The sequence below is a fragment of the Manis pentadactyla genome, chromosome 1, assembly GCF_030020395.1.
Source record: "Manis pentadactyla isolate mManPen7 chromosome 1, mManPen7.hap1, whole genome shotgun sequence".
NCBI lineage: Eukaryota > Metazoa > Chordata > Mammalia > Pholidota > Manidae > Manis > Manis pentadactyla.
The window spans coordinates 175,740,046-175,753,992 of NC_080019.1; the positions used below are offsets into that span (position 1 = coordinate 175,740,046).

General features: G+C 34.9%; 1 protein-coding gene across 2 annotated transcripts in view; it reads right to left on the reverse strand.

Annotated features, from left to right (window-relative positions):
* Positions 1–13,947, reverse strand: part of LRRC58 (leucine rich repeat containing 58) — a 46,104-nt gene that overhangs the window by 26,588 nt on the left and 5,569 nt on the right. Inside the window, exons 2-4 of one of the 2 annotated variants that reach the window (XM_057503043.1) lie at positions 10,357–10,485; positions 9,299–9,576; positions 6,093–6,233 (exon numbers count right to left, since the gene is read on the reverse strand). In XM_057503043.1, coding sequence (XP_057359026.1) covers positions 6,093–6,233; positions 9,299–9,576; positions 10,357–10,485 — 548 coding nt within the window. Of the gene's footprint in view, positions 1–299; positions 6,234–9,298; positions 9,577–10,356; positions 10,486–13,947 lie in introns of those variants that run through there. The other variant, XM_057503041.1, reaches the window with a different exon arrangement.

The following is a 13,947-nucleotide window of genomic DNA, read 5'->3' on the forward strand; positions in this document are numbered from 1 at the left end:
ATATTAATGTGCCCAGTTAGTATTATACTACCGTGTTAACATTGATTCTGGACTAAATGCAAGAACTGACCTTTGTTAGCAAAATGACCTCACCAATTTCTCATGAGAACATGCATCTGTAAGTCTGTTAAGACTGTGAAAGCATTAGGAACTCAAGTAGAAAGGGACTTGGTCTAATTTACCTTTTATCCTTTGTATCTAGCAAAGAGAATAAATGCTAACACATGCTTAATATGTATTCATGTATTGAAAAAATTCAGTGAATAGATGAGTAACGAACAAGCAATCAAGCAAACACCAACATTATAAAGACTTTAGATTTTTTTTTAAAGTAAATGCTTGTCAATTAGAACTAAAATACTAATACAGAATCAGATTCTAACAAAACACTTTTAATAAAATAAGGCACATTGTTTGATTAAGGCAGAATTCAGACAGAGGGTTAATATAAGATCACATTCTTTTGTGTGTCCTGGGGGAAGAAAGGAGATATAAAATTGAAGTAACTTCAATATTCTTTTTAGAACATTTACCATTACAAGGTAATATACAGATCTGATGCAATAAACTATATCTTCTCTTGAAAATAAAATTTGTTGAATCATGTTGCTGTATTACATTTAGTGTTATTATTAAGTTTTAAATATCTATATACCTACAGATGTTCCTAATTCACAAGATTTCAGATATAGAAAATGAACAAATCAGATCATAAAAATTGGACTAAAGCATAAGTACATATATTTTGTTGATACTTTACATTCCCAAACTTTGTAAGAAGTTAAACTACTGGTTATTTAAAATATTTCTCCCATTACTTTTTAGAATTCATGTATTCTCATGAATACAAAGTGGGTTCAGAAATGTAACAAATACCAACTGCAGGCACACAGGTCTCTCTAGGATTGTTGTAAAGTGACTGCTGAGGTTAATATTCCTTCTCAATAACATAGCACATCATATTAATGATTCCATCACTGTCAACCATTAAGTTAGTGAGAGGATTCTCTTAAAACATCACTTGTAGACAGAAGGACTAACTAGCTTAGTAATGTTTTTGTAATACTAACAACAGCAGTGCCAATCTTATCACAGTTTCTTCTCCTAACTGGAATTTAGAATAAAACAGCTTTATCCAATTTATTCACAGCTGAAGGAAGAAAGTTCTGTGAATGGAGATACGCAAGTATGACTTTTTGGTAGGATGGGTATATAAATAACCTTCATTAAACTAATACATTTTAATACTTACTAGATTGAATACTGCCCCATATTATAATTGAGACCAACAAATGCTCAGTAAAAATCTATTAACACCCAAATCAGTATTACCCTGTGACTGTTCAGTAATGTATGTTTGCTGTTAGTAAACTGTTATCTTCTACATCAATTCTTAGCAAATATGGAGCAAGGAGAGCAAACAGAGGTTTCTATATGCAAAAATACTAAAACATAATCCCCCTTTCAACCTAGTATTACAAAGAAACTACTCACAAAATATGTTATGCCTCACAGCAATACCTTTATATGATGCTATTAACATGAAATTGGTTAGGAACTGTTGCTATCTCTTAGTGGTAGCAGATAATTTTTCCTTATAAAATAATATAAAAGAGGATATGCCATTTTACTCATTTTGTTTCAGGGAACCCTGGTCCTTATGGCTTTGACTTACTATGACAGTATGCATGATTGGGATTCATTCTCCAGAAGCCCTAAACTCACTGATACTAGGACCTGTTTTAGGGGAAAGAGTCCCTCAGGGTCAGTCTTCCTCCCTCAAGTCAAATGCAAGGGGCTTGAGGCTGTCACAAACAACTAACTGAACTTGAGGCTGTCACAAACAGTTCCCCAAACTTTGAGTCTAGGATGAAGGATTTAAGTAAGGCACATATGATAAAAATACAAAATTGAATGTTATTAAATTCATTAGATTAGTGTTATATATAGTGTTTAATACAGAAACAGTGAAGGTCAAGTACTTCTTATCTATGGAGGGAAACAGAACTATGTATTACAGATCATATTGCCTAAAACCTACACAGTAGCCTTTACTGTTGTTAAATGCCCAGCACAACTTAAAACCTATGTTAGACTAAATGAGGAACAGTATTTATATTGACAACATAAAGTCTCTACTCTAGCTGAGAACAAAGGGGGTCACTTAGGTAAAAACTAGGTATTTCTAAATAAATGCAGCTTAAATAATTTTATATGTATATAGTATAACTGACAAAAGTTTTGCCTCCATAGTGCTTTTAGTACAGCTTTCTATAAACAGCTACTGTTGAAATGCTTTAAAAGATCAAACTTTATTTGCACTGATTATTTGCTTAGTTATTTTTTCCTCTTTACATAGTAAAAGGGTAAACGTTAACCAAGGCTGTACCACAAATTTCAGGTTAATGAGGTCTTACTTTTTCCCTTTGGAAAGAGCAAGGTTGGCTTCCATTACTTGCTGGCGCTTCATTATGGAGGGATGTGGACAATCTGCCAATAGCAGAAACTGAAGAAATTTAGTGATACAAGTTTTCAGATGGTAGTCAGAGGGTCACTTAATTTTAAAACAATTCACTATTACTAATGAACTTTCTTGGCTCAGGGATATCCCTGCTTGCCCGGTGACTTCTCTTTCTCTGCCCTTTGTTACTTTTAAAGATTTCTTTCACTTAACACTCCAGCAATTAGCCTTTTCCTTCTCTTTTTTTGTTTAAAGTTGATATTTACAATATTTGGTAGAATTGGTCTGCAGTAATACACTGAGCTAGTGTGGACTGCCTTTAACTTTTATTTATATCAACACAAAAATTTCTCAAATTTGAGGTACAGTTTACAATGCTAGTCTTCACTTTTACATTTACTAACTTAAATTTCCAAATATCAAGAAATGTAGAATGAGAGACTCCTCCAGTACACATTGCCTCTGTAACAGCAGACCTTTCCCTCCACAACTCAAACTCAGGGAATTCTGAGAACCCTGACTAGCCTATATTTAGGTCAGCCAATCTCTGGCACTGTGGAAACAAAATACTGTATTAGCTAATCTTCCTATTTCCTAAAATCCTAGAACTATTTCACCAACTCAGTTGGGTGACACTGAGAGAACTGGATTCTAGGAATAAGATGCCTAAGAATACTCAATGTAACCATTTCAATTTCAAATATTAGGACTGAAGAATTCCACTCTAAACACATTAATGTTTTGGTTAAGTAGTTTTATCTACAAAAGTACTGGTCATTAAAATTGCCCAAGCAGGAGCAATATCAAAAACCCATTTCACTATGAAAATTAGTGCAGATTCTGTAAATCTCAAAACATACTGGTAAGGTTTAGCAACTGTAACTTAAACAGAAACATGTAACTTAGCAACTAAAGAGACTATCATTTTAAATACATGGTCAGCTATACGACTAGGGAGCTGATCATGTTTTTTAAATACCAAGTTCCTTGTATCCCATCTTCTGGTTAATTTCTACAATCACCGTTATGAAAAAAGGGAAAGTAGGGAAAAAAGAAACAGGGAAAAATCATAAAAATTATTAGGAGCTATTATACTGTAAAAGGTTAGGTCAGAGTAAAAAAAAAAAAAAGATAAAACAGTTAAAATTTCAGCAAAATTTCTCAGTAAAACAGATTTCAGTAAACGTCACCAAAAACAATCGCACACTAACCTCAGATTTTCAAATGTACATATAGAGAACCTCAACAAATATTTTGTTTGAAACGATATTTTGTTGTATACTATGATATACATTCTACATTATACAGCAAAGGACAGAAACTCTCTGGTTGGACCTGTTCATATCTGTAAAAGATCAATCCCCGTATACCTTCTTTCTAGGAAGCCAGAAATACGTTATGTAAAAGTAAGTACTGCATTTACATACCTACCCATTTATTTTACAAAGACTAACTCTTAGATGATTATACCCAAACTGTTACTTAGGTCAAGCTGGTAATGAATTAGGAAGTAAACGGAACCATTTAGGACGCAAAAATTTGGTCCTATCAATTTCTTTAATATAAAAATGTTATTTATTTTCTATGAAAATATTCTATGTATCTTAACTAAGCCACTTAACTTACAAAACATTTTGGGTTTGTCACTTAGGCACTGCCTAAAGTCATCGTTACGTTTTGTAATCTTGCAGGATGCAGCCTTGCCATGGCTCAAATGGGAAGGTAAACAAAGACTCTATTACTTCTGTTTTATGATATAACCACCCATATACTACTTTCCTAGGCCAAAGAAACATACTAGGTTACTTCTATAGATACAGTTAGAAAATTTCTGCATCAGAAGGAAAAAGGATTCTTATACATTTTAACAAGGTGAAGGGATTCACTCTTATAGCAGCGTTTCACAACTGCAGTCATGAAACTCTCATGATGTTTCATGAATTAACATATAATAAACAAACCCTGAACTATTCTACAGTATATTTTGCTCTAAAATAAAAAAATGTGATAAAAACCCAACACATGTACACATAAGATTATTACACAACAATCTGCTTTTAAGAAGTGATGTGCCAGTCATGAATGCCACGAAGTCAGAGGGAAATCATCTGATGTGCCAATGCATTTCTGACCTTATTACTGTATAGGTAACATTTAGCAACGAACCATCCTGTTATCATAGCTTACCCAATGATTGCTAGTATGTGTTGTACACTGTATAATGTAAACTTGTAATTGTACTATTATTCAATTTTTATTGCAAATTAAACTAGTCAGTAAAAATTTGGTCATTTTTAATAGCAACTAATTTGAGAAACCATTTTTCTGCTATACTTAAAAGATATATTTAACAAATGTTTATATGTTATCAATACATTATTTTCATAAAGTATTCCATGGTTAAATTAATTTTGGAAATTGCTTTATTTCACACAATTTAAAGACAGCTTTAGTCTTTACACAAATGACAGCTGCCCCCAATTTTATTTTGCTTGTAATGCTTTCCTAGTTTTTTATTTAAAATGTAGAGAAAGTTACAGTTCAGTGCACATAGGTAAAAGTGCCATACTTGACTCAAACATTTTAAAATAATTTTTCCACTTCTTTAGTGTAAGATAAAAGAAAATTTCCAAGCTTACATCTCTTTTCTGTTAAAAGAAATCTGACCGATTTATTAATTATTATTTATTATTCTGTCTAATGCTAACAGGTTCATCAAGACTGTGGCCTCCCATTAGTGCAAAAGTGATTTGCTTACAGGGGATCACTTCATGTTTAAATAAACAAAAAATGAAATTAAGGTAGCTGTCAGTTTAATATACAGTTGTTTACCTAGTTCTGGTAATGGATATGTCAAAGTGTTCTGCATAGCATGTCAGGTTATAGGCTGCTCTGGCATCATTTCTTAAATAAACTTCTAAATCTCTGTTAGTGTTAAGGCACCATAATAGTCACTGCTGGATTATATAAAGGTAACAACAATTACATAGAACAAAGGAGCAGAATCAAAGGCTTTTAAAAGCCCACACACAAGTTATATCCCTTGCTTTACCAGTTGGTAGGTCAGAAAGGTTTAGGTCCTCTGTAACCATCTTTGAACTTATCTGAATAACTCTGTAACCTAGACATCTAGGCAATACAAGGGAGGGTTAATTCTGCTATGATGCAGTGTTCTACCTAAACACAAGGACAACTGTGGCAATAATTAGAGCTTTGATGATTTCTTCATCTCACTGTGACAAGCAACACCACCCATGGTTTATCATAGCACTACTCTTCTGAACATTCCTCTCTGCTGTGATTCACGCAAAACTTGGGTGAAAACTACACAGTCAGTCAAATTTGAAACTGCCACTCAGAGTAAATTATAACCAAAGAATCCAAATATGGGACTGGACTCAGTCCTACTAAGTCGGTACATGAAACACAAAATCTTTCACATCACCTCGGTTCTTTCGTGAACATTCAAGATGAAGGTAAGTTTTCCAATAACCTTCATTGTCTATTTTCTTTCTAAACACCCTTGCTCAGTCCTGCCGTGTTTCACAGCACCCTGCACTCTTTCAACCAAGAAGAACCTTCTGCATTCTGTGTGCGTCAACACTAGCTTCGTCCTCCGAGTCAGACTCACTCTGGGATGTGGAGCTGTGAGAGGCAGAACTACAAGGGGAAGAGCACTCAGGCGAACACAGGTAGTGCATCAGTGGGAGGCGGTACTTCCCACAGAAGTCCACAAATTTAATCTGTCTGACACAGCAGTCAAAGTAGACTCCTAGAGAGAAGAAATAAGTACAAAGTAATCATTACAAAGCACAGAGCAACAGTTTCTTTTTCAACCCTTTCTCCAGCATTCTGAAGAAATGCATATACAGTCTACTCTTTTGTTAATTTTAAGCAGAAACAGTAATTGCTTCTATGGCTGCTTACAGAAATATCGGAAGGTCTAGGGATGGCAATCTGGATGCAAAGAGAAGGCCAGGAGATTTAAAGGGAGATGGCACTAACAGGACTGTTACTCAGCTTGTTCATCTGGGTGACCTGGGGATCAGTGGCTGACGGAGAGATTAGAGAACACCTCAGGTGCCCTTCTTCCACCCCACAAGCCACTCCCTAGTACCACTCTGAAGTCAAGAAATGAAGAACCCACAAAAACTCCTCTAGTCTTATCACTTCCCTGGAGGTCAAGCTCAACACCTATCATCTAAGTTCGCGCTGACCAACTACTCTGTATGTAATGCACAGGGGACCAAAATAATGAGATAAAGCAGTTCAAGTAAAGGAAAAACAGTGATTTCTATTTATTTGTTCTGATATACTTCCCCATTAGCTTTCTAATTTTCTGATCCTGTAGTAAGTATAATTCATAGTTTAAAAAGGGAAATCCATGGTATGTTACTTTGAACAATTTAGTAAAGTAAATATAATTCAATAAACTGGTCAATTAGTATTGATAATAAATCTCCGAAAATGTCTTAGCTTCCGGAAAACAGATGGAAGTAATAAAATAAAGTATTACAGTTACCATGAGCTAAAAATAGTATATCACTACTTTGTCATTTTGAGTTCAATAATTACTAAGTCTGAGGGGGGAAAATGTCAATTCATTTAATATATTCTAATATTTTAAACTATTATTTTTATTGTTCCTAAGATAAATAACATATCAATATACTAAAGAAGCCACTAAGAACCACTGAAGATAAAACAGAGAATTCTTCTAGAGGTCCACTTCTAGAAAGGGATAGATTAAAAAAAAAGATCAGATACAGACTGAAGGCCTGGTATGAATGTTGTCCCTTACCACTTAAAGACAATTTAGGAAAAGAAAAACACTGAGAAAAACTTAAGTACTAATTTGGCACAGCACAGCAACCTCTTCTTCTAAGAGTGAGAAGCCACATGAGGATGTGGAGAAAGGGGAACCCTCCTACACTGTTGGTGGGAATGTATTAGTGAAGCCACTGTGGAAAGCGGTATGGAGATTCCTTAAAAAACTAAAAATAGAAATACCATATAGCCCAGTAATTCCACTCCTAGAATTTACCTGAAGAAGACAAAATCTCTGACTTGAAAAGATATATGCACACCTATGATTATCATTGAACTATTTATAATAACCAAGATATAGAAGTAATCTAAGTGTCCATCAATAGATGAATGCATAAAGAAGTGGTACATATAACACAGTGGAATATTACTCAGCCATAAAAAAGAAATCCTGTCATTTACAACAACATGGATGGACCTAGAGGGTATTATGCTCAGTGAACTAAGCGAGGTGGAGAAAGACAAATACCATATGATTTCTCTTATTTGTGGAATATAAAAACAAAACAGAACAGAATGAACAGAATAGCAGTAGACTCACAGACACTGAGAAGTGACTGAGAGTTATCATGGGAGAGGGGCTTGATGGTAGGTAGGGAAGGTGAGGGGAAAAAAGGGGCACAAAAATTCTCAATCATAATATAAGTTGGTCTTGCGGATGGTAGCACAGCATGGAAAATATATACCCAACGATTCTGTAACATCTTCCTATGTGGACAGACAGTAACTGCAATAGTGCGAGTGAGGATTTAATAATGTGCGTAACTGTTGAACTACTGTGTTGTATACTTGAAACCAATATAAGATTGTATATCAATGACATGTCAATAAAAAAAAAAAAAAAAAGGCTGAGTAGCCACAAATGGCCTAGAGTATTGTCTCTTTTTTTAATTTTTAATCCAATAGTGGGTTTTTTTGTCTTTTATCTGAGAAACTTAAATAATTTTCTCCCTTTTTTAACTTAACAGTTTCAAGATACAATTGATGGGGCTTCCAGGGAAAATCTCACTGGACTCTGATCATCATTATGCAGTATTTCCTTAGAACCTACATTTATCCTACAAACAGCAAAAACTTTCCTGTATTCCCATTAAGTTAGATTTTTTAAAAGTAGTTTCTTATGTGGGAGCCAAAATAAAACGACCTGTTACAAGGCATGATCTCCCACTCACACACCCTGGCACTTCAGGCCCTTCATAACTTGACCTCAGTGTATCTTTTACTCCTCTCTCATCACTCCCCTAAGTGTTTATTTGAGCCAAATTATTACTTACCCAACATTCTGCTGCATATTGTTTTGTCTCCAATTTTGCTCTCTCCATCTGTAATTTCCTATCCTCAATCTTACCTATCAAAATCCAACTCATACTTTAAGACTTGATCATCTCATCTTTCCCAGATCTAATTAAATGTACTCTCTCCCTCCTTTGATTTCCAATAGTACTCTGCCATATATTCTATCATTTGTTTAATTCCCTCCAAATGCTCTAAGCTCAAGATGTTTTGAACCTAGGATTTCAAAGAATAGAAAACTCCAGAGTACATTCTGAAACTGGTGCATTCAGCTCACTGTCCCACATTCTGAGTCATACTCTATGAAGGTACCTGATACTCAGAATGGTGAGTCTAAGAAAGTGTCCTAATGTTTAGGTGGCCAAACATTTTAGAAACTCTTTTTAAACAATTAGAACTGTTTATGCTTCCTTTGTGCTTCCTCTTATTTTACCATCTTTACTATCTTATGATGGTTCCAAGGCAGGATGAGACTTTCTGGGTATTTTCCTTCTGTTTGAATCCTAAAGTACTATGAAAATAATTTTTTAGAAAAGCAAGAAAGGGAGGGAGGGAGGAAGGGAGGGAGAAATGTCTTACTTTCCATTAAAAGAGTGAAAGGATGAGGAAAACAGGAATAGACTGACTGCTTTACTTTGAAAGAAGTGAGCTAATTAAAACAATGCTTAGAACATCAATTACAAAATAGCTAACCAAAAGGGAAACATGTACACTTACCTCCACACTTTGGGTTTGGGCAATTGCTGGCTAAACTCAAGTATCTAAGAAGGTTCCCAGGAAGGTCATAAGGAGTGTAGGAGATATTTCGAATTTTAATGGTCCGTGCAGCTAATTCCAGAAGAGTTGGAGGGTCATAGGTTAAATCTCTAACAAAACGAACAACTAATGGATTTCCTCTCAAACTCAACTCTTCCAAATGAATAAGGTTGAGGATCTCTCGAGGCAGATATGTCAGCAAGTTATTGTGAAGACTGAGGGAACGAAGTGAATTCAACCTGGAATGGATGCAGTACAAAAATCAACAGCATAAGCAAGGTGACTACCAAGAAAGTTAAGTGAAGAATGTAATTTTCCTATAAGAATGAGTGATTAAGATTAAAGTCAATGGAAGTAAAATGAAAAGCAAATGAAACTAGACTGAGTGTGTAGATTTGTAAATGTCATGAGGGACTTTTCCCCATGGAATCTAGAGAACTTAGAATAAGAGAGTATTCTCATATGTTTGCTGATGTAAATGCTACATTTAAAGATTTTTTTTTAGCATGCCTTATCATTCAGATTCCGTAAAAAAGGAAAGATTTCTGATCTAGGTGATGGTTACATGGGTGTATATATACATGTCAAAATTCACTGGGCTGTACACTAAGATTTGTGCATTTTATTTTATGTACTTTCTATTTTAAAAAAGATAAGAGGGAAGATTTCAAATGTAACAGGAATCAAGATCCTTCACATCTCATTAGAATAAGGCTACTCATGTCAAATGTAAAAATCAGTATAATCCCACAAAACCTGAAGAAATCTAGCCAAATTAATGCTCTACTTTTGATTAATCAGGCTAAACTAGTATTTTGAGGAATAAACAGAGCACTTAAGAGTAACATTAAAAATAAGCAATTCAATTCACAGCCAACATGAGAACTGTAATTCTCATGAACCACTTACTTTGAGAACACCTAATTCATTTCTACATATAAAACAAGTGGGGTGAATGCAGGACAGTAATTTCTAAGTAGGGATCTCTGTGTGTACATAAAATGCCTGAAACTACTCACTGTGAAAGCTGAGGAGGCACACTCTGGATTTTGTTGTCACATAATACCAAGTAATTCAGACAAGGCAGATTTGCTAATTCTGGTGGGATTTCTTTGATGAAGTTTCCTCCAAGATATAAACACTCTAAACTGCAAAAATAAATGAACAAAACAAAAAAAAAGTAAATAAACAAAAATTAGGCAAGATACACCACTGTCCTTATTACAGTGAACACACTGCACTTATTCATTCAGCAAATGTTCTACTTAGGGATTTGCCATGCGGTAAACAGTCTCTCGAAAAGTAATGCAACAGGGAGCATGTATTATAGGTAAGCAGACAAGATATGTCAATGTTAGACAGTATTATAATTAAACACAAAACAAGGGCAAAAATAAGCATAATGTGATTAAAATACTGAAAATAAGTGGACAATCCATAAATGATTCCAGAGTTTAAAAAGCAGAGAAGTAACAAAAGGCCCAGTACCTGTGGCTTCAGCTGGACTCTGAATTTAGCCCCTTTAGATAGGAGGAAAGAGGACACCTCAGGTGGGAAGAGGGGGCTTTGATGGGACAATGGGCGTATCTTTTAATATGAAGAGCATTCACATTGAAGAACTCAGATATAAGGAAGGCCGGTTTACAGGAACCCCGAGGTCTGCTGCTGGTAGGCTTGGATCAGATGCACTACTGGCAATGGGAAAACGACTAGCTTTTCTTTGAAAAGAGTAGAAAAATATTGCCAAACTCTAGGCTTTTATTTCTTATTTATTTCTTCTTTGCTTTTTCTTATAGCAAATGCATTCTTCAGCAGCTAATAAATTACATAAAACTGACTTCAATCATGAAATTAAAGTTACAGATAATTATCTTGTTTTCTAACAACAACTTAACATTTTAGACACAGCATACATTGCACTAAAATGTAGTGGGACTCCTTGTGGTGATGACTGTAGAAAAGCTCTAAGAGATTTTTGCAGGGAGTGGCAGAATCTGTTCATAGAATACACATCAATATAAATAAAATGTATGTACACAGACCTTTCCCATTACTACACTACTTTTGTCTTCCTGTTAAGTCTAGTAACACAATGGACCCTATCATTCTTCTAAGACACCTTTAAATGGGAGAGAAGATAGCCTAATAAACTATTAATTACCCAAACTTCCAGGGAAAGAATTACCTGGGATACTTTTAAAAATAGAAAATTCAGGCTCTATCCAGATCCACTAAATCAGAGTCCCAGGGAATGGCCAATTGTACATCTTTAAGATAATGGCCTATTTTCTATCCTTTACCCATTTTTCTGATGGGTTATATGACTTTCATTAATTCGTTGGAAGCTTTGGTGTTGTTAAATATGTATTTTGCCTAACCTTGTTCTTCTGTGGCCTGGATAATGGTCTATTTTTGTTCACACTTCATGTGTGTAAAAAGAATGTGTAGCTATTAGGATTGAGCTTACAAACTGTGAGCTTTAATTTTTCCTAGCATCTCTTACTTCGCCTTCTTGCTCCAGTGGTTAGTCTCCTACCAGAACCATGGTTTTTTCCCTCTTCCATTTATAGTTCTATCAATTTTTGCTCTATCCCCCTGAGGGTTACAGAGGCGGGAGAGCCACGGTCAAAGAGGTAGCGTGAAGAGCAGATCACGGAGGGCCCAAAGGGCCTCAGTAAGGATTTCAAATTTTATCCTGGGTAGGAAGGGTTTTGAACAAAGGCTGGTTTTATAACTTGACTTACAGTTGGCTATTGTGTGGAAAATACCTGGGGAAGTGGTGGGGAGAGAGTGCGATAGCAGCCGCAGAAGTAGGAAGGTCAGACTGGAGCCTAATGCAGTAGTCCAGGGGTGAAATGACAGAGATCTGCCTGCTACATCTTCTACCCCTTTACTTTTCACTTATTGGGATATTTCTATTTTGAGTGTTAACTCACGTAAACAGGACTTGAGTTTGATACAACTAGCTTTGTGTTTCCTATTGCCATGAGACAGCTCAGTATCCTTTTTCCCTTCAGTGCTTTTTGTTGTGCTGCTCATCAAGTTTCCTTTCATCCCATTTCCCCTCTACTGTTTTGAACTGTATACGTTATTTCTAATTTGCTTGTAGTTACCTCTTCAACTTCCTTTGCTCTCCCCTCACTTCCAAACACACATCTATGCTTCCTTCTCTTTTTCTCCATATCATTACCTAGAATTAGTTCTACCTTGAATTGAAAATAAATTTATTTCCAACCAATAATGATGCAGATTCATCAGTATGTTTTACCAATTCCTTTGTTCACCATTGTTTCTGGCAGCTTGCTATTTCTTTCAAAGCTTCATTTTTCTTGTAGTACATCCTTTCAAAGTTCTTTCAGCCAGGATCCCTGGTTGTTAACCTTTGAGTCTTTTGTCTCTGATGTTTTTATTTCTTTCCCTTACTCTTGAATAATAGCTTGGCTGGGCATAAAATTCTAGGTTGCCAGTTACTTTTCCTTAGCACTAGCAAAATACCATTCCATTATATTACCACAATGAGTATTACTATTGTTCTTTTGTAGGTAATCTGTTTTGTTTTTTCTTATCAGTTTTTAGGATCTTTTTTCTCTATCCCTATTTTTCTGACGTTTTACTATGATGTATCAAAATATCTGTTTGGGGTGCTCCCTTTAATTGCAGGAAATTCTTAGCTACTACTACTTCAAACATGCCTTTCCTACATTCTGTCTATTCTTCTGGAATTCCTAGTAAACAAAAATTTGAACTTCAGGATCAATTCTCCATATCTTTTAACATTTCTTTCATATTTTCATTTCTTTATCTTTTTGTGCTGCTTTTCAAGAGATGCCTCGGTAGTATCTTTTAGCTTAACTCATCTAACATCAATCTACCATTCAGCCCATTGAGTTCATAATAATATTTTTCATTTCTAGTGAGTCTAATTGGGGTTTTCATAATTATCCATTTTTAAACTTCTTACTCTTGTTTCACTGATGAAGTTCCTCTTATACCTCTCTAAAGTTAGGAAACCTATGTAAAACCCTTTGCAGACTGCCTTACCATACATATTTTCTCAGCTATTTCTTCCATTTGTTGAATTTCTTGTGTGGTGATTCAAAAAGCCAACTTGAATGTGAAGTTGTCATTTTAAAAATATATTAATACTCTTGTGTAAATCCTTTCAAGATTGCATCTCTCTCTTTAGAGTTTGTAATGCTTAGTAAAAGTAAGCAGACAACTTTAATTCTGTCACATTTTCTTTTTTCTTTGAAAGATTACTTTGTAGCAAAAGTCAACTGTCTGGTTATAAGACTGAATTCACCCACATACAATTAACTGTTTATTTAAAGCACTGGTGAAAAAGGGATTTTTTGATCCTACTAAATATGGTTTAAGTTAATGCTCAGTTATTTAGAAATCTCTATATTTCAAGAGCTACCAGGATAGGATAGGACAGAATAGAATGAAATAGAAGAGAATATTTGGAGTCAAATAACAGAAACTACCCTGGTAAAGGAACTATTTTAATAAGAAGACTATTTGGGGAAAAATTATAGCAAACTTGTAAGTCATTTTATAAAGGATTCAATAATTGAACAACAGCTTGCTGTATACTCTAACAAGGAAGA